Below are 26,725 nucleotides of genomic sequence, written 5' to 3'. Positions count from 1 at the left end.
CAGGCCGATTGAGTCACCCTGGAGTCCACCGCCTCGATTGTTTGGTGTCCCATGGGGCAATATTTCTAATGCAAACATCAGTGAAACTGGCTCAAAACTACTAAAATACACATTGTAACCCCTGTATTCTTTACAATTTGGTCTGGGCACATAATTTGTTCACACAAGTCATCTTAAGCTTCTATTTGCTATCCAGATGTGGTAATAAAGTATCTGCTCACATTCACACAGTCGTTCCTCTATTTCGTTTTCTTCATTGCTCCATTCGCTGGTCGCACAGGAAGCATATTGTACAACACTGCCCCCGCAGGTGAAATGCATGTGAAACAGGCTTCGAGTGTGATCAGTGGGATTTCTAAAAAAAAGCTTAACGATGACAGACTGGTGGTGATCGATGCCCCCGGCGTTACATACGGCGCTGAAGACGTCACTGTCACTGGGAATTTCATTTGACAAGTTCACTCATTGAATTTCACGCCGCGCGTGGCTTTGTTCTGGCAGCTGTCTCGACTACTGAGCGGTGGATGTGAGATAGTTGGATGCCTTTGTGCTCCACCTGGAAGCGTGTCCTCGCTGTTTGTTTGGCTGCGGAGCGGTCTCCCCGGTGAGAGCAGGAGTTTCCACTGTGAACAAGAGGAAGATGGAGATAAGGATGAAGAGATTAGGGGGAGAGGCAGAGGAAAAACAGAGCGGGGAAGGGAAAAATGTAGCCGACTGTAAAAGAGTGAGAGATTGAGATAAAAGAGGAGAGATTACGCACGGAGAGAGAGAAACAGATGAAGGCGGAGAAAAAGTGTTTAGTCAACTGTGAAACAGCGAAAGATAAGACTTGAGAGATTGAGAGAGGGAGACCGAAAAAGGGTGAGATCAGAGAGAAAGAGAGGGAGGAGAGGACATCTGGGAACATGGAGGGAAGCTGCTCCGCTGAACTGATGGGAGATTTGTGATAGATGACGTACGGAAAGAAAGACGGAAGAAAATCAGTAAAAAAGACAAGAAACAGATCAAGATGGAGAGAAGTGCCCCATGCTTTTTTTATTTATTTAAATTGGACGCCGCTTCCCAACCACTCAAAAACGAGAGGATTTCTTGAGATACAAACGATCAAGCAACACTTTCCTCGAGTTCAAAATGATGATGAATCGATGCCGTATTGAGTTTTTCATCACGTCCGATGAGACTTATCAAATAATTGCCAGGACCTGACTCTCCAGCCAGCTGGTAATAACACACACTCTGGAAGTGTGTGAGGAGAACCAGCAGCATCCAGCCCCGGTGACGGCTGAGGAGCCTGCTGTCAAGCACTTATCTGCTGTCTTGAGTGAGCAGGCAAGAGCAACGGCGCTCGGCGTCGGCGACAAGTTTCCCTCCGGTTTCTTTGATTAGGATTTTTCTCTGTCATTGCTTTGCCAAAATGTTGCTGGATAGCGTGATGAATCATTAAATATCAGTGAATGTTACAGGAGATCGCAAACAATTAAACTGGTCTTTTAGTTGTTTATGTCTTATAATTTGTACATCTGCTCATTTATTGACAGAAAAGGGAAAAAAAAAAGCCTTGATTGTGCCAGAAAAATGCATGCAGTATGAAATGAGCTCCACTTCCAGTGTCCTGAGTCTGGATTACCAAGTCTCTGGTCTTGTAACTCTTCTCGCTTCATCTTCTTCACTGGCTCAGTGTTGCACATGGAAACATCTCCATAGATGTTATTTAAAGCAGGTTGTTTTCTGGTGTGTGGCTCCATCACAAAAACAAACAGCACTCAGTTGTGGCTCATCAGGAATACTGCATTTCTGTTGTTTCTTTCTAAATTGACATCATATTCAAATGTTTCCATGTAAATGCAATGTCCTTGTACTGAAGGCCTTGTTGTATAAATCGTGGCTCCGTCTGTGTAACCAAATTTCTTCAAGAAATTTCTGCACGCTGCAGATTTGCCTTTTTTTTCATGAAGCCAATTTGCAATATCAGCAGTAAAAGTATGGAAGTGTGCAATATAGTATTGCTACATCCTATAGTGTCGTTCTTTTGAATTACAGATTGCTCTCATCACTCTGATCCTCCTCCTCCTCCAGTGGTCAGTGGGTTTATCGTTCTGTCCCGATGGAAGCAGTTCCCTCCTGGAGTCATTTCATCCATTGTTATAAAGTACAAATTAGTAAAGCTTTATTGTTATTAATTGTATTTTTCAGTAAATTTGAATAGATTTCCCTTTCATGAATCAGATATTCCTAAACATACACCCTCCTTGACGGGGGCCGCTTTCGGAGAACTTGTTTGTTGTTTCTTATGATTCGGGCCAACTTTCCTTCACTGCCTTTGCTTTACGGAGCTGCATTCACTGATCAGAGTCCAAGAGAGAGAGTCATTTATGTGTCCTCTGATTGCATCAGATGAGATACTGAAGCTGTTCATTACTGTGGAGTCCTTTCAAGGACACCCTAGTTGACCCTGGACCCCATTTTAGGCCTGAGTGAAGTTGCCGGTCTGGCTCAGACCCCCCCCCCCCCCCCCCCCCCCCCCCCCCCCCCCATCTCAGGCCGGGTATGGCTCTTATTAGTGCTCCTCGCCATGGCAGCTTGTGGAAGCCTTTTGAAACCTAATATGGTCTTAAATCAGATTTATAAATGTTTAGGTGTATTATGAAAAACACACACGCCAACCGCCATGGCAAAACCAGACTCTGTTTATGTGTGTGTGTGTGTGCCCGAGAGCAAGGGAGGGTGAGTGAAAGCTTTCAGATGGATGTGTGTGTGTGAGTGAGTGAAACAAGAGAGAAAATGATGTGTTGTTTGTCTGTGCCCTCTGTGTGTGTGTGTGTGTGTGTGTGTGTGTGTGTGTGTGTGTGTGTTTTTTTCCCCTTGCCCTAATTCCTCCAGTGCGACGGCGTTTCAATAAACAGCATCCTGGTATGAAGGGAGCCGGTCTGTTCACACACACCCGGCCAGGCAGTTCATATTGCAGTGTGTATACGTCCTGCACCCGGAGTTAAAACAGATCGAATGACAGCCAGGAAACACGATAAGCTTTTAAACCGCCATGATGGAAAGAGAAAATAATTTCATCCCACTTTTTCTTTTTCTTTCTTTCTTTTTTTTTTTTTTTTTTTTGAGCATGAAAATTTTAGTTTTCGATAATTCACAGCTGTCTGAGGTCAGTGCGTGCACGACTTCAGTGGGACCTTCACAGTAAGAGCGTCGGTGTGTTTTCAGAGCGTGTGTGGCCCGGTGCGCTGAGGGGCTTTCTCACGCTCTGTCCCACTGCCACATTCACTAATTTGACCGAGTGAGAACACACGGCGACAGACACAAACGCACATGTTGCAGTGGGGAAACACACACACACACACACACACACAGACACACACACACACAGACAGATGTTCTTGCATAACTGACAATACTTTCATGTCGTTCTTGGGTTTGTTTGTGGGTGGCTTTGGCTCGTCTTTCAAGTTCCATGTAAGAATTCTTGGAGAAGCCACTTGAAGCCTCCGATCAGGGATGTCACACACATTTTAGTTCAGACGCCACAAGCCCAGGTTCATCTTAAGAGGCTGATTTTATCGTTATTGAAAACTGACGTCTGTGTAACTGATCACGATCACTCAGATTTGTAACTTTTCCTGTTTTTGCTTCCAGGGATTTGAACAAAAACAACATCACCCGGATCACTAAAGTGGACTTTTCTGGCATCAAGAACCTCAGGATTCTGTAAGTCTGAGCCTTTTATCCTTTTTTTTAAATTTTAGAAATGAATGATTTAAGGTCGACGTGATGATAATGAGGTTTGCACACAGCCCCGTTTAAAACGACATGCATGCTCCGAGTGAAAACTTCACACATTTAACACGTCAGCCATAAAATCAAGACCGCCGACCACACAGTACATGACTCCTCCGATGATTCCCACCTTTTTAAGTCTGCTGTCAAACCTTTTTCAAATCATTCAGGTATTTTTGTTGATATGTGGATTGTGTGTAAAATCCTGCAGGTACATTGTTTATTTTTATTGTGACCTATATTTATGTCTTTACAAGAAATCACATGAAAAAAAAAAGGAGGGAAAAAAAAGTCATGCTGGAGCAATTATGCAAATACTATATTTCCCTAAAGAGCCTGTATATGGCTATAGGGGGAAACAGGTCTCTATAAAGTCAAGTTTCCCATCGTAATGAGGGCTATCGGAGCAGGAGAGAATGCAAGTGGCCCATCCAAGGAGTTGGATTTTGCAATTACTGGATATTTACAAGGTTAAATAATAGAGTAATTGTGAGCTGACATGCCAGCTACAAGCAGCAAGACTCCCGTTTATGAAGCGAGCAACACGACAACAAGATGTTGACGGAGCGCGGAGCTGATGATCTGCAGAGGCCGACGACTGCAAGTTCAGCACGGCTGCTGTCGAGAGTGTATGAGTCACTGTTTATATGACAGGAGAGGGAGTGCGAGGTAGAGTTTCCTCGCCGCCTCTTTATGTCTGTCAGCAGAAAGATGTGGGAACTCACTTTTTAATTATACAACTTCTGAAATTGGAATTTGGATCCTGTTTTCTCTGCATTTTCAAGGGAACTTTTCAAAAAAAAATACTTCAACTTGGTGGACTAATATGGAAATTACATCGTTTTTAGCCGCTTTCTTGTAAACGGACGTCTTTTTCAAAATGTTTCTGTTGAAGTGCAAACTGTTTGTGAAAACACCTGGAAAGAATTAGTATTATCACTTCAAATGACGTGTAAACGGGGCCTTAAAATGATCATATGACAGTATGCCATATTTGAACTGTATACTTGAAAACCTAAAATGAGGCTTCTCTTGGGAGAAAGACATAAAACTATTGATATAAGAAGTTCTGTATGACAATGAACTGATGTCTTTATGCCGCTTTACATACAATAATTGAACAAAGTAACTATCAAATCAAATTTTTATATACATATCTGTTTTTTAAGAAAAGATTTTTTCCTTGAATTCTTTCCTCAGAGTAGCAGGGTTAATGTTTCTGACAGCTACATGGAATTCTGAAAGAATTGGTCCAAAACTAAGAAAAATATGATGAAAAGGGAATATTCAGGCTTGATGTCCCGAAGGCTTTACATTCAACAAGTGAAGTGAAAGCAGATCTTATTTTGTTTTTGTTATGGTTCTATCAAACAGCACTGGTTTGGTGAGAGCGGTCTTTCCAACATCTTCACTGTGTGGCTTTAAGCCTGCGGACTCGGTGAGCTCTGCTCCGTGTGGAACACTGTTAGAACACTCATGACTAATGTTTCCTGCTCTGACTCCTGAGGGGATGGCCCTTCAGTCCTTTTGCTAAGTAATTGTGCGAATCCCTGGTTTTGACATTGCTCTGCGCTACTGCTCAGGTTCAGAGTTAATACATCCTTTCATCAAAATATTAATATTCTATCATTTTGTTATGCCCTACCACTATCCCTCCCTGGTGTGTTTTTCCTTTCACTCTGTTCTAACCCCAACACATTTTAATGTATGGCTGTCATCCCTGAGGTTTTTATGACGACTTCCTCCTTGTAAAAGGACGTTTTTCTTCTCTGCCATCCTCTGGCCTTGGATTATATGAAATTACTGGGGTTTTTTTTCTGCATTTAATGGAAATTTAAAGTGGCATGAGATGACTGTGTAGTATTTTTTCTCGGGATAAATGAAACAGTATTTGTTTTCTTTAATACTTGAGTTTCAGGAGTTCTGAAATAAGATGAAGTTTAATATCGTTTTAAAAACTGTCCTGTTTGGTGACCTGAAACGTGTCCGATCCATCGTAAGGCAAATTCCCTTCTCAAGAAACGACGTAGGCCCAAAACATAAATCCTCAGAGTTCTGTTGGCTGTCTTCTAGTCTCTTTTATCTTGAAATGAAAGGGAATCCGGCGACGAGCTGAAGTCACTGTCGATCTAACACTTGTTCGGCTCATTATATCTAAAGCACTGCTCTCCACTCGTCTCCTCTCAGCTGCTCCAGCTACCTTCCAGGGCTTTTTCTCTCTCTTTTTGCCTCGAGTGGCTGAAATCGGAGTGTGTGTGTGTGTGTGTGTGTGTTTGTGTGTGAGGGCTTTAATAACTATAATCACCGTTGACTGCGCGCAGCTTTCCTCTTCACTCCGTTTTAACCAGACCGACAGATAAAAATACACTCTGAGCACAAACTCCACTGAGGAGCGGTAATGACTTTCTCAACGTGTCTGTTTGCGTTTGTAAAGTGTATTTGTTGGGGCATAAACGTGAGTTTGAATCCCATTGAACCCCATCTCAGTGAAGTTGTCAGGAGGTATCGAAAGCAGAGACAAACAAGAATCGTTGCAGGAGTGTTCCGAGGGTGAGAAGAAGTGAGGAAACCGGGCCTTTCGGATGAGTGTGTGTTTGCGTGTGGCAGGCCAGCGGTGTGTTTCATGTGGCCGGTGATAAACTGCTGTGACATTCCCCCACTCTAAATCTTTTAAGGAGAATGGGAGGAGACGGCTTGGGAAAGAGGATGCAGTCTGAGAAAGCTCACTTTCAGACTTCAGACACGTGCACGTTTGTGCACATTCCTGCATTTGTGTCGAGGGGAGAACAAAAGCCGACATGGTCTCCATACATGGTCGCCTGTAGTCTTATCTTAGGTCTTAAAGGTGGTGCTCTCTCATTCTCTGCCTCTTTCTCACACTCATTGCTGCTCGTTTCAGCCGTGCACGCCTCCCGAGGGGAACCTCTGCATGCAGTGTGACATTTTAAGCACTTTTTCCCAGCGTAGATTGCAGGAAAAAAAGTCTCTTAATGCCTTTATTTACATATAGAAGCCAGTGTAATTACCGATAACGTCCAGTAGATTGTATCTCATCCATTCTCATATAATTAGAATTACAAGTAATTTGTTGGTATTTTATCTGTTGACCTGAACAATCAAACTTTTTTAGAAAATAAACAACAAAAAAAGGGGTTCACTCACGATCATACATTTTCCTGTTCCTGTCATGTTGAGACATTTACCACAAACAAGCAGTTGAGACGAAGTCTGAAGTGTTTGGTGGGAAATGGAGGCGGGTTTGCAGATGCAGCAGTCATCCAGCTACTCAGATTATTTCTTGACAGTGTCAGAAATTTCATGATCACCACCTCGCAACGTGTTACTTGTTTCTTCCAAAAACAGCAAGAAAAAGGTGACAAAGCGAGAGCTGCACTCTATCAAACAAATCACCATGTCTACTCATGCAGGGATACAACCAGAGCAATGGTTTGATTAGATTCAACCATCCGCTCCCTGGAGCACCTTCGTGTTGCTGCCCACTGCATCCTCAAAGTGCGAGGGGTCAATGTGGAAAAAAACAAATTTCTCAAGGGGATTAATAATGTTTGATGGGTTCAGTTGTTGTTTTACACACCAAAGTCAAGAGGGGCCAGGCAAGGTGCCGATTCACCACTGGTTTGTGGCTTACCTGAAAATGATCAGAAATAAACCTCTGATCTTGTAGATATGCAAAACTCTACCATCTGAGACGCATTATCCAGATATTTAAATAGTTTTGACACTGTTCCGTCTATATGTCTGTTATTAGATAGGTTCCCTTTTGCTGCTCTAATCTGAAACAGACTTTGCTGCTTTGTGTTCTTCTGCAGCAGTTTGAGCTCCATTAGCTCATCTGTTCGATTGAACAACACGCTGCCAGCTGAGCCTCAGGTTCAGTGTCTTGCTCAAGGGCACTTCGGCTCCGTTTGTATGTCAAACTTTCAAATGGCATGGCATCACGTTTGAAGTTCCGTTTCATCTTTCCGTTTCAGTGTTTTGAAAGTGGATGGATGGACAGGTCTAACAACCTGCCTGTGTGTTTTGGTTTGCATCCAGCTGTGTACGTTCAGGGGAAAATCTCCACTCAGAGACTCGTGAATCAGACCGAATCCCAAAATCTGATCTCATACCTTCATCACTCTGGCTGCCCTCGTCTTTTTAAACCTTTAACACCATTTTGTGCTCTTCCAAACCGGCGTCGGCCCCGTGTTCTTTAATCTGCACGGTCAGGCTCAGCCCGCGTCCTCGTGCACGCTCTGCATGTGCAACGCAGCCTAGTATCTTTGGCAAGACTCGCGTTGCGTGATTTCTTCCAGACTGTGGCGAAATTGAGTAATTCCAAACAAATTTAGATGTAGGTGAAAACTTGTGTTTGATATTGAAGACTTGGCAGGAGAAAGTTAATGCGATTTCACCCGCTCTGTGTAAACAATCAGTTAATATCCCCTGAGGTATTTCCTGATTTACCTCCCTCGCCAAGTCTCGCAGTTATCTATAAGGTGGCGTCTGACGTCACTCAATAGTGTGGTTGAAGGAAATCATTATTACACACACCGGTCCCTGTGCACGTTAATCTAACACACACTTGCTCTCTTTTGTCAGTCTTTTTGTGGATGACTAATGCCTGATACAGACTAATATAAAAACAATCGCTGGTTGGAGCAGGGTGCCAGCGCCGACTCCCCCGCACGTGTTTGGCCGAGCAACCCCGGTCTTTTCAACCTCCATTCAGTAAATCAGCGTGTGGCGGATCCCTCATTTGGACAAATAAACTTTGATAGCCGTTTAGATTTATGTCCTGTTTAGGAAGAATACGCAATGTGCTTTCCTTTACGGAAAATGATGGAAGTAATAAAGCATATGACTTAGCTAACGCTTATAAAAATTCTTGTTATATTAATTGTCTTCACAGTGAAATGGTTTTGGATTTGATTGGCAAACACAGGAGCCAATCACGTTCACGTTTCTGCCCCAGAGAAGACACACGCAAAGCTGCATTCACATTATCATGGATATATGTTGTTGGGTTTATAAAACGAATGTTTTAATTATTTGTCATGACACTCTGGAGTGAAGCAAGTGATGAGGAAAATGATTGGATGTGAAAATCCTCTAAAAACATTTCTTTGGCACAGTTCAAGATGACATTGAAGATTCAGCCCACAGACACAAAATAATAACTGATGCAATGTGTTTTTAATTTATTTTGGCCTTCAACACCCATTCACTCCCAGATTTGTTCTTTTTTGTGTAATTTATCTAATATGTCTTTGTCGTCTTTTCATTTTTGTGTAGTATTCTTGTTCTTCTCTTGCCTCTTCGGCTGATTTGTTCTCCTTGTTCCTTCTTCTTTGTGATATTATCATAGCAGACTTAAACTGTATGTATCTGTACATTCTTCAATAATTTTCAGCATGAGTCGAGCAGATGTGTGTGACTTGGGGTGTTTTTTTTTTGTCTATTTTTCTGATAAACCACTATGACAGTATGATTTCATAGCTGTAATGCAGCTGTGTCTCAATATTTTCTTTGTCAAGATCTTTAGCAGAACATCATGCCAAAACGATTTGAAGTCCAAAAGCCAGGTCAGGTTATGTTTTTAATGTTTTCTTTTAAAAGAAACTCTTAACTTTGTCTTTCTTTTATATCTCTCACTCAATCCATCTTGTCACTCACTGTCTCTCCATCTTTGTTCCCTCTCCTCCACCTCCTCCCCCGTTTTCATCCTCTTGTTTTCGAGCCACTTGTTTCCTTCGCTCTCTTCCCTCGACTTGTCTCCTGCCTCTCAGCAGATGTCACTCCTAACGTCCCGAGACAGGAAATATAAACACCGATCAGCGGAGATGTTCTCTCTGTCCCATCTGGAAATTTTGAGTTTTCCTCAGGAACATGACAAACACACAGAGCTGGAAGGGAGAGACGGGAAATGTGTGTTACGCTGGAAGCAACACTTGAGTAAATAAGAACGGAGACTGCAGCCAGGGAAAAATGAACGAGGAAAAAGATGTTTGATTTTGTGTCAGGAGTTATCAGACCTACATCTGTGTGTTTGCTGCACTGATTACTTGTTTAAAACGTTGATATTCCTGCCATCTAATTTCTGTCCACAAAACAAAAAAAAAAAAAACAAACAAAAAAAGTAGATTGGTATCAAATTGGATTCAGATATTCCATTAATTTCCAGAAAGCTTCACTTTCAACAGCGCTGAGTGGAAGCAGATCTTGTGAAGTGATAAGAATGAATCTTGTCCGACCAGACGGGATCCCGGCGTCTCTGGGTAAAAGTCGTCAACATGGCCGAAGAAAGACCATCGTTCATGTCAAATCTCCAGAGTGTTGAGTTGATTGCAGACGTCAGTTTTTCTTTTTATAACAAAGCCAACATATTACCTTCATTTTTGACTTGAATGAATGAACTAACCCTGTGTGACAGCCGCCATGGACAAAATACCTGATAGTTTAACAGATGTTTAGCCTACTGATCGCTGGCAGCCTTCAAGTGTTTATCTTCTTTAAACTGGTCAGAAAACTTTAGTGGGATGCATGAAGGCCTCAAACTACTTCAATAAAGTAAATTTTAGTCCTTTAAAGGAACACAGGTTTATTCATGACATGAGACAATGCCAACATAAAGGAGACAAGGCAAACAATAATTGATACGATGATAAAAACAGTATTGAGAAACTTTTTCTGCCCAAGAAAAATGCTTCAAACTCATTGATTGTTCCACAGTTTGAGATTTTGATATAAATATGATATTCTCACTCACTCTTTCGACATAATTGCCTCACTGAAAAATAGATAATATGTACTGTGTATATGTCTAATTTTGATATTAATGTGACTAACTGGAATTGTTTTCTTTCTCCCTCCGTGTCCCTGCAGCCATCTGGAGGACAACCAGATCAGTGTTATTGAGAGAGGAGCCTTTCAGGACCTGAGACTGCTGGAAAGACTGTAAGTTTTCCTCCTTCATGTGTGATTACACCCCACGCCGCAATTTCTCTATCAGAAACGACCAAGGAGAAAACATGATTGAATTTTAGTTTGGGAGCATCGGCGTTTTTAATATTATAGTAAAGCATGTCAGGGGAAAACACGCGGGATGCCGGGATGACAGAGGTTCTGCTGCAGAACGTCCCTCACTTCCACAATAACGCATTGTGCTGGACTTACAAGCACTTGTGGGCTTAGGGCCAATCCCAATTCTACCCCTTACCCCTACCCCTTAGCCCTTAGCCCTACCCCTATCACTCTCCTACCCCTTTTAGAATAGGGCTGAGGGCTAGGGCTATCTTTGCAGCACTATGAATTGGGATACCCCTTGGCCCTTTAAGCCCCGCCGCACTCCTATAACAACAAAAAATTATGGATATTAGAAATGATAGAAATTACATTAGAAATTACTTTTATTTTTTCAAAAATGGTATTATTATTTACCTTATATTTCTTTTTGAGGTTCTCCCACTTTTTTGAAGCTTGCTGGGCTGTAACTTCCCCTTCCAAGCCATTTTCTTTTATGAATTTCCTAAAGTAATACAGATATATTTATATAAACACGTTTTATTACTGACATATTATAGCTTAGACGAATAATATAATTTACTCCCAATGTGTTTTGGCGCTGTATTTTGATTTCAAAAACTTTTCTTCCTTTTTAACCTCTAAACCAGGGGTCCTCAAATACAAATCTTGAAGGTCCACATTTGCTTTTTTTATACAAGCATGGGTCCGGACTTCAGCGCCCTGTGGGAGGAGGGGGGGGGGGGGGGGGGGGGGGTGGGGGGGGGGCGATAGCGAGGACTGCCGAGCAGTGCGGCGTGACGGAGTGCGCTGGACACGCACAGAGCGGCGCGGTGCAGAACGGTGCTCACACGGAACATGGAGCGTTTAAAGAAAGATTTTTTTTTCTTTTTTTTTTTTCCATACATTTGCCCTGGGGCAGCAGCGAGGTGTGCCGCGGTCCGGTCGTGGACCGCGGTCCGCTAATTGAGGAACCCGGCTCTAAACTGAATCAGCAGTCGGGTTTCATCGGGGGTCCCTGTGTCTAACATATTACGTTAAAAACATGATAAAGGATGATGTTAATTCAGTGATTAGTGCTCTTCATAAGTTACAAATTCACGATTGGAAACGGTGCTGCGCAGCGCTAAAACGTTAATCCATGACTGGGACACTGTCACGCTAGTTTATCTATAAATTCAGTGAAGCAAATACACTTTTTATAGCTTTTTAAATAGTATACAGAAAGCAATCTTACATTTGTGCGACTCCGTGGTGGGCGCCATGTTGTTTTTTTCTGGCCAATGTGAAACTCCGCCTACCCCTATAGAGAATAGGGAGCATCGATGCAGACTTCGCTGAAAGGGGTGAAATAGCCCTTCCCCTTACCCCTACCCCTATTCAAAAAGGAGAATTGGGATAGCCCTTAAGCCTCGTGAACGCGCATATCATAGGGGTAGGGGTAAGGGGTAGGGGTAAGGGGTAGAATTGGGATTGGCCCTTATTGTGGTGGTATTTTTACCAGCTGAGAACTCAGCAACAGCTCTTAAAATGTATGAAGGAGTCAAAACAGCATGAGGAATTTCTCAGCCGCGCACAGCAATGAAGATCTGCTGCAAGGAGTTGATGGTTTCAATCCCTGTCATGGCTTGTGTTTGTTCCTTTAGATGTTTTATTTATTTTTTTTATTTTTTTTTTTTAAGTCATGTGCTGTTCATATTTCAATCAAAGAAACAGAATGGGTTTACTTGCTGTTTTGCACACCGTGGCTCAGACAGTGATATCTAGCACTCAGTAACTGAATAAGTTCACCTTTACACACACAGATTGTATTTGATTGAAGCAGAATCTTTGAATTCTACTTCCTGTCTATTGTCTAATGCAGTCTTTCCAAACTTCAGGTTGGACTCACTGTTTTTTCCTGGTGTGAGGTTCTCAGCATTAGATTTTGTGAATGTCAATGAAACCAGTAACTTACTTTTTTAAATAGAATTTTTAACAAACTTGGAAAACTGTCCATTGCTTTTAATGTTTAGTTTTCTACTTGTAGCTTCAAGTGTAATGTGAATAGAGCTCAGACAAAGGGTCCACCCCTGCTCTAATATGCAATCTGGAGACCATCAGCAAGAAAGAAATGGTTTGAGAGCCGCTGCTTTGAAGCAGAGTCACTGAGTGTGTACCTGGTTAATACCCAATTCCGTCCGCTTCACACACCACCTCGGAATCTCTCATAGATACGCAGTGTGTGTGTCTGTGTGTGTGTGCGTGTACGCTCACACCAAGGCTCCAGTCAACAGACTGAAGGTGTCAGTGTACAACGGAACACTTCCCACACACACACCTGTGTGTTTATGACTGTGTGTTGGAGCGATGAGGAGCAAACCGCTTCGCATCATGAGGCACAAAAACTGTCACATTTCCAAAAATATACCAATGATACAGATACACTTTAAAAAGACTCCTAGCTAAAACTATTTAAAGTGTTTACTCATTGTTGAACTGTTTTTAAGTGTGTTTTCATTTGTATTGTGTTGACATATATACATTTAAATCACTTTTTTTTCATTGTGTCTACTTGGTAGTGATTGTTAAAGTGAAGTAGTTCTCATAGATTGAATTGTCTTTAAGTACAAATGAAGTTAGTTATTCATCAGTCCCACTGCTACACAAAAAGACAATTAAAATACAGAGATGTGAGTATTATGAATTAGTCAGTTCAATCTCTGTCGGCTCATATGAAGTGATACAGCTTTTGTCTTCCATACCGGTGCTCTTCATTAGATTAAAAAGAAAAAAGAAACACTTGTAAATAGATATTGCTTTCAAGGATTAGGTTGAGCATTTCTTATTTTAAGATATTTTAAATTCATGCAGTTGATGTCGATATAGTAATGTAACACCCTCTGATAAAGCTCCTAATGCAAGTCCAACACTAACCGTGTGAATAACCAAATACTAAAACCTATTGCATTGTTTTGTGAAGTTTTTCATCCATTTGACGCCAACAATTTTTAATTAAATCTAATGTTTTTAGAAGTATTCAATCTAAATTTGAGATGCACTGTAAAAATCTTGCAGATTTCAGAGAGTTAATGATCCAGAGAAACACTTATGGTCGACGTTCTTCCATAGTTTAGCTGAGTTTGTAAGAAACTTAAAGACGCTGCAGATACGTTCAGCAGCAGAGCTGATGAGACATGAAAGGAGGAGAGATTCGCCTCCCTGCAGTGTATCTTCGCTGGATGAAGCTGAGTGACAGCAACATGTGTATCTTGTCTCCAGAGTGGAGATCACACATCTGATAGCGAAGGCGCGAGCTGATGGGCCGCTTTAATGTCGGAGCTGCTTAATGCACTGTGTCAGGAAGGGTCACAGGTCAGGGGTGAGAGGGGAAACGGGTTAGGGGGCGAAGCAGTTCTGTGTCAAAACTCACACAGGAGTCGGCATCTCATTTATTCCTGTCATTTGGAGGGACGCTTTCTGCGCGGCGCTGCGGTATCTCGAGAACAAACTGAAGCCGCTTGATGGAACCAGTCCAAACAACAGGGCGGAGATAAAGTCCGGTCGGTTTCCGAAGCTTGGAAATGTCGAGGAGAGAATCGTAGGAGGGCTTTGTCACAACATAAATGACTGCATTAGTTTACTGATAGCGAAATGGTTTTTGAGTCTCTGATGTTCCTGTCAGGGTGAAGGGTCGGAGGTGAAGGGTCCCGGTGCTGAGTCTGTGTGATTTATGAAGTCACAATGTGAAAAACATGGAGCTTATGTCGTCTTCTCCTCCGGCGAAGACATCCATTTATGTCAGGGGATGAAATATTGAGCCAAAGCTGTGGTCAAAGAAAAGTCAGAAAATAACTGATGAATATGTTAAAAAAAAAAGAAAAAAAAAAAGTGGATATTTGTCAAGTTGAGATTCTGTACTTCACCAAAAAAAACCTTCAGCGTCCAAGCCATTTCATCTGGACTTTATTGTGAGTCTGACTAATATCGATGGCTTTCCAAATTTCTAGAATACAGTATTCCTGCACTTGCGGTCTGGTGCCATTTCAAAGATTTCCCCGAGAATGACAGCTTGAAAAATACACAAAGGATTCCTCTATTAAAAACCATAATTGTGTTGTGAGCAAATGTCCTAAAATGACTCAGAGCTGTAACGTTAGCTGATCGTTTGCTTTGCTTTCACAGTTATTTTCTGTGCGCAGGGGTCAGCTGTATCAAATGGTGGGCGTCTCTTTCTGGACAACATTTGTTGTTTCCATCGGTTCTCACCGGAGAGGACGTCAGGGTCTTATTATCATGATCGCAGAGGTTAGGAGGTTGGTGTCTGTGTCTTCTCTGACCCCGCGACCCTCCGCCCTCCTCCTCCTCTCCTCTCTCTCCCTTCCACGCCTCATTCCTCAGCCCAGTGCTTTGGTAGCCCGATAACACTTTCACTCCCCGGCGCTGGCGTCGCCCTCATCCGTCTCCGCCGCAGACAGCCGCACCTTCCCCTCGATGCAGGGGCGCATCTTTCACCCTCGCTCTCGTTCATCTCGTCTTGTTTTTTTCCCCCCCCAACGTACAGGTTGTGTTTTTACTGCTGGATGACGATTCTCCATCTTCTGGGTCATTTTTTTTCAAGCTCCCGCTCAAAAAACAGCGAAAACCGTCCAACAGTAGTTTATGAACCATGCATCACGACGTTTCAAAGGGTTAAATGAAGGTTTCGAAATCACACCAGGATGTAAACATCCCCACCTGCTGATGGTGGAACTGGAGCGCAGATAGATTCTCTACACAAGAACCATGCGTCCAGATGGCCGCCATTAAAAGTTGTTTTTCTTACCCCTCTGATCATTAATTGAAGCCAGCCGCGTCCCGCTGTTCCCTCTGTTCATATCTGTGCGTGTGCTCGATAAACATGCAGGTGGATGAAGCGGTGTTGCAGTTTCACTTTATTTCAGTGCGTAAAACTTTACAGATGAGAGTCACTCGGAAATACAATCCCACTTCATCATCTGTGAAAACTTTTGCATTACATAATCAGGGTCTGAGATTAAATATCACAAAAAACACCAACATATGTAACAATAAAGACCCCCGGTCCCGATCTGCGGGGGGGTTAGACGACTCCAGTAGCGAGGCCTCGTTTCTTCTCCTGACTGAAAAACATTTGTGGGAATGATGGTGATTAATGGAGGCCGCCGGCCTCGGAGAGCGTCCTGACTGATAACCTGCAACTGACACACATCCACTAAACGCGGTGTGATAACCTGGAGGCCAGACAGGCTTTTCCCATGAGCTTGAACCTCCGGACCTTTGGCTGTGTGGCGACTTGTTCAGTCAACACAGATGCCAGAATCTGAATGATTTATCACCGTGTACTTTCAACCCTTAAATCTTCTTTCTCCGCACAGGCGCCTGAACAGGAACAAACTCCAGTTCCTCCCGGAGCTTCTCTTCCAGTCCAACCCCAAACTCGGACGGCTGTGAGTACGGCTTTGGTTTCTCTCCGCCTCTCTCTCCGCCGCCCCACGACCGTCCGCTTTCCCGCCTGCTTTTGATGTGTTACCTTATCCGTTTGAAAACACGGCCACGGCGCGATGTCAGGGCTCTTTATCCAGGTTGAGGGTTCAAGCGCTGCACCAGGTGACACAGTGCTGCTCTGTGCTCCCGTTGCGAGGTGAAAAAGATCTCGAGTGGCAGATGTGTGTGTGTGTGTGTATGTGTGTGTGTGCACATGATTTTAAGAGGTGAAAGTGTGCCTGGACCAAATGTTTTGCTTGGACCTGTGTGGAATTTTTATTCCTTGAATATGGAGATTTCCCAGAGTGCTCGGGGTGTAGGAGCAGGTCAACCTGATGCTGTGACGCCTCCCACTTGAACCTCCTTCCCTTTCTTTTTCATCTCACATTCCCAGACTTTCCTCCCTCTGCTCCGGTCCCTTCAGAGCATCCGCCCCGTCTCCTGCTCCTTCCCTCTGCTCTCCCGTCGGCGCTCGCTCTTTCCTCTCAGGTTGTCAGCGTCTCGATTTGTTGTGTCCTCGGAGAGTGTCTGTCAGGCCGAAACACCCTCTGAACTCTGGGGCTGTTTATACTGGCCTGCCGACAGGCCAAGCTGGAGTGTGTGTGCATATATGTGAGTGTGTGTGTGTGTGTGTGTGTGTGTGTGCGCGCGCGCGCGGGCCCTCACTTTTAATTGTGTGTCTAAAAAGGCTACTGACTGTATTCTTTGGCTTACATGTGTATTTATGTCTGTGTCCAACATATTGTAGCCTCATATCAGTTTCTCTACATTTGCATAGATCTGTGTGTGTGTGTGTGTGTGTGTGTGTGTTGTGTCCAGGTGCTGTGACAGAGGATATTTGCACTGGGACATCACATTTCTCACTTCTCTCTTTTTTTTTGGTGATATTTCCATGAATCAAAATGATTTGGAAGTTTCTGTGCCGTTGTCAGTGTTTGATTTTTTTTATTTTCTTCTCATATTTAAAGGTTTTGCTGGGCACAGAGCCTGACAAAAATTAAACAAATACCTCACAGAGGAAGTATTGGAGAGTTGATTTAACTCTGTGAACCTTAACCAGACGAATTTGACCCGACGGTGTTACGAAATGTTCCTGACATGTCGACATATTTTTTCCATCATTATTATTCACCTATAAAACCTGAGCTCAACCTGAAAAGCTTACAGTGAGTGTAGATGTTTATATATGTTAATATGAGCAATGAAAGGCGGGTTGTATCCAAATGACATTCTAAATTAATTATCGTATTGGCTCTGTGTACTCAAAAATCTTTATTATATCTTTATAATAAACTTATAATAAAACTTATGTTTACATAGCTAAAGCAAATACGATATCAAATGTATGAAGGGTTGATGGGTAAAAGCAGATTTCTCTTTGAGAACATTTACTCACTCCTGCAAGACCTGAATTAACCATGAAATACACAGTGCATCACCGACTCTGTCCCCAGAATGCTTCCTCCAATGCCCCGAAGGTTTTATCACTGATAAATAATAGATCTCTCCAAAAACACTACACTTTTCATGCCAAACTGAAGCATGAAATCCTCCTGTGTCCCGAGTCATTGATCCACTGTTACTACATGACAATGGAGCTGCTTCTACCGGCTCACATCAGGCAGTTATTCCCCTCTGTGCAGCAGTTTTATGCTGATTTCTGCCACCTCAGATGAAAGATAAGCGAAGATTAGTCAGATTTCACGTGATGGCTTTAAATCTGTGGCTTCACGTGGTGCAGTGGGGGGTGGTGGAAGTTTTGACCACAGATCACCGACCGCAGCCGGAGATCATCTTCCGACTGTGCCAGAAATTTCACTCGCGTCGCCTCACTACACTGCAGCTACCAGCTTATAAGAAACAACAGTATGACAAATGCTACAGACATGTTTAGCTGGAGAGCGACGTCGTACTTCATCTCTGCATTCACTGGATTCCCTCCGTCTCCAGCCAACACCCCACAATCCTCTACTGTTACAACAACCACTTCCATGCTTAAACGTTCACTTGAAGTCCTAATAAACTGTTAAGAAATCCTCAAATTGAGCGATCTGTTAGAGCCTTTCGGCTTATGGGGCATTTAAGAAGATAAATGGAGCAATCTTCTCTCTCTCCACACTGCCATCACAGCTTTTGTTTTTGATACAAAGCAGCTCAGAATCGAACAAAAACAGCCATTCTGATGATTGTGGCTCTCCGTATTGATGACAGTGAACTGATTAGTATTTTCTGCAGCACGTTCCCAATGCGATACACCGCGTTAGCAGAAAACAGCCGCGGAAAGATGAAATCTCCTCGGCGGGGTGCAACGCTGTGAAACCTCTATTTAAAAATCTGGACGGGCCGACCGTGTGTTCGGCCGGTCTGCGGCGACGTGTGATGCATTGCTGAAGACAGCAGAGAATACTGTTACGGCTGAAAGCAAATTGTCATTTACGTCAGCCGTGGCTTCCAGTCGAAAACCCATTACACACACACACACACACACACACACACTCTCACAGGCACGAATGCAAACACAAATATTCCATCACGTGCGTGTGTTTAGTAATGTTCCCACCGTGTTACTCCTCATTTTCCAGCCCTTCCTCCTGCTGCTGGTGAGTGACAGCCTTATTCTCTGCACCTCCTGGCTTGCTGTTCTATAAAACCTCTAATTGTTCCTGATAGCTCTTATTTATCGCCGGCTGAATATGGATCCCTGCAGACCTTTCAGACAACTCAGGAGAGTGGAAAGGATGAAAGTGTTCCAAACTTAACAGTATAAATCTCCAGTTCTTTATATCCTCACTTTGCCATCAGCACAGTCTAAATTACAGTGTCTGGAGTTTTCCACGTTTCTTGTGTGTGTGTGTGTGTGTGCGCGTGTTTTTTTCACTGCTTTTCACCCATCCAAGTTGTGTTTTCTTCGAATTAAGGATGCGGCGGTAATATAAATAGCAAGGTCTATAGAAAAGAGTACAAGGCAGAAAGTGATGGGGGGTGGAAAGGAGGTAGAATAATGGGGTAGCAGGAGAAAGAAGTCAGAGGGAGGGAGGCTTAAAGAGGGAATAACAGCAGGAGAGTGAGGAGGAGGAGACGGGGAGGGCTGCTGGTGGCTTTCTGGTTTGGGTTCGTAACCTTCCTCCCTGTCAGCCTCGGTTAGATATTAAATGATGGCAGTGTGATAGGAATTACCTCTTAACCCTCCTATTAAAGCCCTGCGGTCTGAGGTTTGGAGGAAGGAGGAGAGGGAAGTAGCTGGACCGGCATTAAGGGAAAATAGGCACGGTTTGGAGGTTTTGCTTTTGAGAAGAGTGCAGGGGGGGCGGGGGTGTTACAGACAGGACGTATCAGACCAGATAACAGTCTTTGTTCCTGTGGGGATAAAGAAGGTGTATGAATCAATACTAGAGGTTGTTTCTTACTGGAAAATGTCCATTTTTAGCACTAAGTGCTGCTCGCGAAGGCCTCACGGAGACAGATGGAGTACAGTTATCGGGGAGGTCATGTCACGGGGGGGAGATGGATGGATGCAGGGATGCTAGTGGAGGATGAAGGTTGCCGGGAGATGGATGGAGGAATTGGAGTCTGCGACCCCTTTAGGTGCTCGGCCGGGTGGCGGGGGCGGCGGCGGGGGGTGGGGGGGCGGGGGGAGAAAACAAAAATAGAGATGGTGAGATAGATGGATTGTTGACTGGAGTCTGTGGGTTTCAGTGTGTGCAGTCTGTGGTCGTTTCCCCCCACAGTTTGCAGAGACTGTGGTATCACAGCACACACACACACACACACACACACACACACACACACACACACACACACTAGTGCATACCGTGAGCTCGAGCTTCGAATGAAATACATTTACTAGGAGTGCAATGAAATTCTGGTTTGAAATGCAAAATGGCTGTGATGCTTGAATGGAAAAATACCAGCCAATGGTTGGAGGGGTTTTCGTGCCTCAGTGCAGATTACGCTGCATCGGGAGGGGGGGGGGGGGGTTACTTTACTTTACTCACTGACTTGATGGCTCTCAGTCTCCTGTCTAATAACACTGACCCAGACTCTCCTCTGTGGGGTGGTCCCTGCGTGGCCTGGTGTGTAGGTTGCGCTCCGTGCGTTGGAATCGGTCCGTCCAGCAGCGTCGTTCTTCATCTTAAAGCAGCTCGGATTGCAGTTGATTGGTCCGCGTGATGGGGCCACGGGGAAAATGAAAAATGAGAGTAATGTCAGGCTAAAGAGATACTTCCCCCTTTTCCTTCACCAGTAATGCTCCAGTCGGGGCCTCAAGCAGTGAGCATTACATAATGTAGACCCTGGTCTTTGACTGTTTTCAGCCATGATGCCATTTGTGTCAAAACCTGCGGGGGTGGAGGTGGAGGTGTGGGTGGGAGCTGTAAACGTTTCCCCAGCACACCCTGTTTATAAGCTTCAAGAAATAAATCAGGGCAAATCTTGAGTGGTTCAATATAAAGAATGGATGTTGACTTTCATAAAAGACACATTTTAAAAATGAATGCAATACAAATGGACTGAAGTTACATAACTTCCAGATCAAACCCATCAGTGTAGCAATCCCAACTGTTGTGGGCTTTCACATGCTGACAGATTTCAGTTTAAAAAAAATCTCCTTTATTCACTACAGATCTGACTACAGCTGTCAGCAGTGAGTTTTCTTGTTATAATACATGAAGTCCAGCGTTCGGGGCTAAACTTGCTGCTCAGCTGGAGTTGTGCTGGGTGGGAGTTTCCAGTAATTGGGTTTCAGTTTCACTTTTGCCGCTTCAGGGTTTGTTAAAATCTAAAAGACGTTTATTTTATGCTTCTTCTTTCTCTTGGTTAAGTAACTTTTTGTGTAATGAGGCAGTCATACATTCTGCCTGTCTTGCTTTAAAATAACAGCAGTAAAAGGGACATATAGATTTCATTGCAGGACATCATTCCTTTTGCCCACAGCAATTCACACCCTCTGTGAAATAGTGTGAAATTTGTCTTTGTGTACTTTAAGTACAGAGTAACAGCTTGGATACAGTTACTATTGTGAACAAAGACAAATAGGTACAATTCAACCTTTGTTCCAGTGAAATCAGGCAAATAAAACAAAAGTTTGTGCAGTTTAATGGGGGGAAAGTGATTTGTTTTCCTGAATTTGCATGAAGTGTTTTCAGCTACAGCCTTATGACAACGGTACACTGAACATTTTCAACAATACACTTGTTTTTTTTTCCATGTTCGTATGGAAATGTCTGCACAGCAGCCTCATCGGTCTGATTTCCATCAGATAACAAGTCTTAGTGACGTGAGTGTCTGAAAGCGTGTGTCGTTTTCAATGTTGGGCTGTTTTCCTGCCCTGCTCCGCTCCGCTGACGTTGCCACTGCACCCCATAAAACTGCGTCCCAGCAGGACGCCAGCGGCCGCAGTCTCAGACTAAAAGGCTTTTTTGGAGGCTTAGCAGAAAGAGAGAAAGTGAGTTTGTGTCTGGAGGGAGGCTGGTGAAGGATTTCATGCAATCACAGTGTCCTTCGGAGAGATGTTTAATCCCGACATGTTCGCCCGCCGCGCTGCCGCCCGGATAACGTGCTTTCATTAAAAAGAGCGTAGAAAGGAGTTTAACTGAAGGCCGGGGCGAAGACACGACTCCTGTGAAGAGAAGCTGCATGAATCAGGAGTGAAAGTAAGGAAAATCTCCAGCACGACTCTAATGGTCAACAAATCACCGCCTGGAAGGTTGCCAGTTCAAATCCCTACACTGATGGCTGCGCGGTAATGAGATATGCTCTTCAGCGCCATTAGGTTACCCTTGTGCAAGGCACTTAACCTCCAAATGCTTCAGTGGAGCTCCCAGATGTGAGCGCGCGGCCCTAACCCACGGCAGTTAGGGCCGTGGGTTAGGGCCCTAATGCCCAACAACAGTTGGGATTGCTACACTGATGGGTTTGATCTGGAAGTTATGTAACTTCAGTCCATTTGTATTGCATTCATTTTTAAAATACGACTTGGTTGATCCGGAGGGAAAAGGAGCTCGAGAGAGAAAGAGAGGAGTGTGGGAGGGAAGGCCGAGGGGAGCTGGGGGTCATTTGAGATGTCTTTTCCTCCTAATTAAGTTAATGGAGAAAGACGAGGAGGCTGCCTTTAATCTTGGCTAATTGTCCATTTAGAGGCGACTGCCGTAGTTTACCTGCAGGAATGTTATGGTTAGTGTTACAGGAACGCTGCGCGTCCAGCGACTGGCTGCGGCAGACGCCACTGGCCTGAAAGGGCGAGGGCTGAACATAAACTGCCTGAACTCACGCGCCTTGGATGTTTTTCATCATTATCTTTTTTTTTTTTTTTTTTTTTTCACTTATTTCATTTTTTCTTCAGAATAAACGGCCCGGCTGTTTATATCGCTGTCGGCCGCTGTGAGATTGTTTTCTTGTCACTAGGCTCCGGGGCTTTTGTTTGGCTTTCACGTCACCGGTTGCTTGCTAACACACACACACACGGGAGCGCACACAAATATGTCTCCCGCTCTCACGCCACCTCTCCCGCCACTTCAACGCCGCAGACGCTACGTCGGCCTCCATACAGTGGAGTTCACACAAAAACCGCACGCCCCCCGACAGAACTTCCTAATAATTAAACATGAGTCAGATGTGGAAACTGTGGCATGCAGCCGCACCGCAAGACTCGTTCCGCCCCGCTCCCGTGCACGCGCATTCCTAACGTGTTTATCAATATATCAGTTTGGCTCGGTGTGTTTGTAAATCACAGGAAACTAAGTCATTAGCAGGCGCCTGCGGTTCGGTTGCTAGAGTGGGTCGTTCAGCAGTCGCGGGGCTGGCGGTTCGATCCCCCACGCTGCCTTCTCCATATGTCGAAGAGGACGTTACGCATAATGGAGCTCAAGCAGTTGGCACGGCAACCACGTCCCATGAAGTTTGAGCGCGCCACGTTCGACGCTGCGTAAGATAACTGGAGCGGCCGTGGCTCGGTGGGTATTCTGGTCAATCAGAAGTCAACTTGTTGAAGTGTCCTTGAGCAAGACACTGAACTGAGCGCCCTGCATGGCAGTTTCGTGAGTAGTGGTGGACTGTAGACTGGGGATCTGATGTTTGTTGGTTTGATTCCCGTTGGTAACAGGATGGGTCAAATATGGAGAATTGGCAGCAATGACCAGAAAAACTGCCTGGTATTCAGGACAGGAAATAAAAAAAAAACTGTGACAGAAAGAACTTGACCAGAACTCCTCGAAAATAAGCCTGCTCCGAGTCGCTGGTGGGTGTGTGTGTCTCCCACAGCCGAGGCGACAGTGTGATTTGGTTCCAAGACATATTTAGAAAAGTACACATTGCAAAGATATTGAAAACCAACAAAGAGAGAAAAAAACACAGAGGGCAAGAGAGTGCATGATATCGAACTAATTTAAGAGATTTGGTCACACCAGTAACATTCTTTCTTCAGGGTTCCAGAAACCCGGCCATGTTGTGCACTAAGTGCTGTGAGGACTCTTCAAGTGACCTGATTCCTCAACATGTGAGCTCCATCATCCATCAGAAGCCACTCTGGCTACTCGGTGCTAATTGGTAAATGGGCTTTGCTTCTGTTGAGCATTTTACAGCTTCAGCAGTATCAATGTGGTTCGCTGGATGTGTCTGATCAGATAATGGTAGACAAGGGAGGTGTTCGCACAGTATTGGGAGAAACTTGTGTGCAACATGTCGTCTCAAGTAACATGGAAATCTGACTTCTGAATGAAATCAATCTTTTTATCTCCCTCATATATTTTCTCTACTGACCCTATTACAGCGACCTAACCGCGTTTGTGTTTTCGCTTGTAATTGATATCAACCCTACAGTCTCAGTGCCTGCATGGCTATTGAGCCCAACACACCCCTCCTTAATAAATCAAGTATAACCGTTACGTCTGGAAGTCGCTGGTTTACGTCACAGCCAAGGTTCTCAAGAGGCCAGAAGTGTAAAGGTGTGTAGGCCTGTGTGCGTATTCCCACGTGTGTGTGAGAATAAAAAGTCTTAAGTGTTTGTTATGGGCGCGGAATCCACCGACCGGGCGGTCTTAAAGTTCACAGCAGCGTCAACACCTTTCCCTTTCAGCTGCCTGCTTCAGCAGCGCCGGAGTAGCCAACTCGCTGCAGGGCTGTGAACGGCGGTGGGAGGTTGAGTGCTTGTTGATTTTTTTTTTTTTTTTTTTTTTTTTAATACATGGTAAAGATTTTTTATATGTTTGCACCGAAATAGCACAGAGTCTGCATGTGGGAGTGATTTCACCTCACAAATGAGTCTCAGGGTGGGTGAGGATGTGCGCTGGCATGCACTCTATGTTAATGTGAGTTTTTCCACATGGACTTGATTGGAATTGAGGTTACGTGTCTTGATTGACTGGAGTGTGTTTGCCGTTCCTGTGTGAACAGTGTTTCCTTGATGAAAGTGTCTCCATAGTTTAGTAGTTTGTTCATCCGCGAGTCTGAATATTTGCATGTGTGTTTGTATGTGACTTGCATTTGTTTGTACATGTCTACTTATATTTACTTCTCTGGCTCTGCGTGTGTGTGTGTGTGTGTGTGTGTGCGTGTGTGTACATACATATACTCAAGACGAGACAAACTTGATACAAGGCCAAATGCACTCGCAGAGTGTTTGTTTAATCACAATTTAGGTTTACATGAGAACTTTAATTGAAAACAGACTCACGGGAAGGCTGAGGAGGAGGAGGAGGAAGAGGAGATAAATGTTGAGCTGTGATGGAGAATCAGAGGAGAAGTTGCTCGGTAGGAAGCAGGAGGCAGAGGAAGAGGTACAATCGAGTGAGTCTGAAGAGATTCGAGAAACTTGCTGCTGAAATAAGACGTTGGATTCTCTAAAGCTGGAGGATAATAGAAGCTTTTGTTTATTGTTACTCTATTTTTTTTTACCCCACGTCTTATAGACTGGACTAACGACCTGGCTCCGATGTGAGATGCTTTATTTTTCCTAAAGGATGCTTTAAAAACCTGGTAACTGGCGTCTGGCCTGCCTGTGTGTGTGTCTGAGTGTGTGTGTGTCTGAGTGTGTGTGTTTATGTGAGCAAGTGTTGACAGGGTGGGTTCTAGTAGTAAAAGCACAATAGCGCTGTACACACACAACACTTCATTACCGACAGAAGACAAAACCACTAAACAAATAGAATCTGGCCCCATAATTACATTCATGTGTCGAAGACGATAGCGAGGACAGGAAAGCTCTCAGTTCTTGTAATGAAACGATTTGTTACTCACTTTAGTTTCAGACGTTCTGTGGAAACAAAAATGGTTTATTGGAACTCACACTACAGGGAATAAAATCAAAACAAATGTCCATGTTTCAAAGTCATTTATCCGGGAGTTGTGCGGCCGTGAAGACAGATCAGTGATCTGAGTGAGAAGATTTGCACCTACAGCCTTTGGCACCTGGAGAAAACCAACCAGAGGAAGAAGACTAGCGTGGAATCGAACCGTGGTCTGATCACCGAGACGCTGGACTGCTAATCACTACACCAAGTGAATAGTTCTTCATCACATGCTTGAGTAGATTGATTATAACAACAATGATTCTGTGTGCATGTGGTTGTAATTTCATAACAAAACAAACACCAACAGCCCCTTCCTTTTCATTTTTTAATCATTTTTCATGCTTAATGACATTAGACTTTCTTTCTGAATCTTCCTGTAGCAGGCCGATATCACAATAAATCTCCTGGAGTGTTGAAGTGGCTGAAATCCGACCTGCCGCCTGGCTGCTGCCACTGCAGAGTTATGTCGATGTCATCTGAGGGCGTCTGTCTTCAATCTCCTCCCAAATTCTTGGGGAAAGTGTTTCCAGGGTTATTTACTGTAAGGTGACAGGTGGGCGCCGGGTCGGTATAAATCGGAGCTCCGGCTCAGTGTGAGGCCAGAAAAACGGATCTAAACTGATGCTTCTACACAAAGATATTGCACACTCTGCACGCTGCCTCACATGGAGGAATCCAGTGATCCAGATTGTATAATGTTCTGTGGAGAGGATGGATGGGTGTCAGGCGTGTTGTGAAGCAGCCCAGGATTCATCGGAATCACAAAAATGCAGGACGCCTTGGCTCTGGACGCGTTCTGCTCCGTGCCAGGATTCAGCGCAGAGTGTGAGATGCTTCTCGTGAAGGAGAGGCGAGTGGGTGTGTCAATAATCTGCCTTCACTGCAGGTTGTTGGAACTCATGAAGTGTCCTGCGTCTGCAAAGTGTTCACTGTATTTTACTGTGATTAAACAAACAACCATGAACAAGAACACACATCTAAAACACTGAGCTGAAGAATATAAACAGATATATTTTGCTATTTATAGATTTAAGTGACGTTTTCAGCACAGATACATAAACCGTAAAGAACCGGAGGATCAGAGAGTGTGTGTCTGTCTGTGTGTGTGTGTGTGTGTGTTGTTTTCACTTTGTGGGAGGTCTGCAGCACTA

General features: G+C 44.0%; 1 protein-coding gene across 1 annotated transcript in view; it reads left to right on the top strand.

Moving 5' to 3' along the window:
* Positions 1-26,725, top strand: part of slit3 (slit homolog 3 (Drosophila)) — a 288,135-nt gene that overhangs the window by 16,547 nt on the left and 244,863 nt on the right. Inside the window, exons 2-4 of the mRNA XM_030116436.1 lie at positions 3,643-3,714; positions 10,669-10,740; positions 16,182-16,253. Coding sequence (XP_029972296.1) covers positions 3,643-3,714; positions 10,669-10,740; positions 16,182-16,253 — 216 coding nt within the window. The remainder of the gene's footprint in view (positions 1-3,642; positions 3,715-10,668; positions 10,741-16,181; positions 16,254-26,725) is intronic.

Source organism: Salarias fasciatus, chromosome 2 (genome assembly GCF_902148845.1).
Source record: "Salarias fasciatus chromosome 2, fSalaFa1.1, whole genome shotgun sequence".
NCBI classification, from domain to species: Eukaryota; Metazoa; Chordata; class Actinopteri; order Blenniiformes; family Blenniidae; genus Salarias; species Salarias fasciatus.
This window is presented reverse-complemented; position numbering and strand designations above follow the sequence as displayed.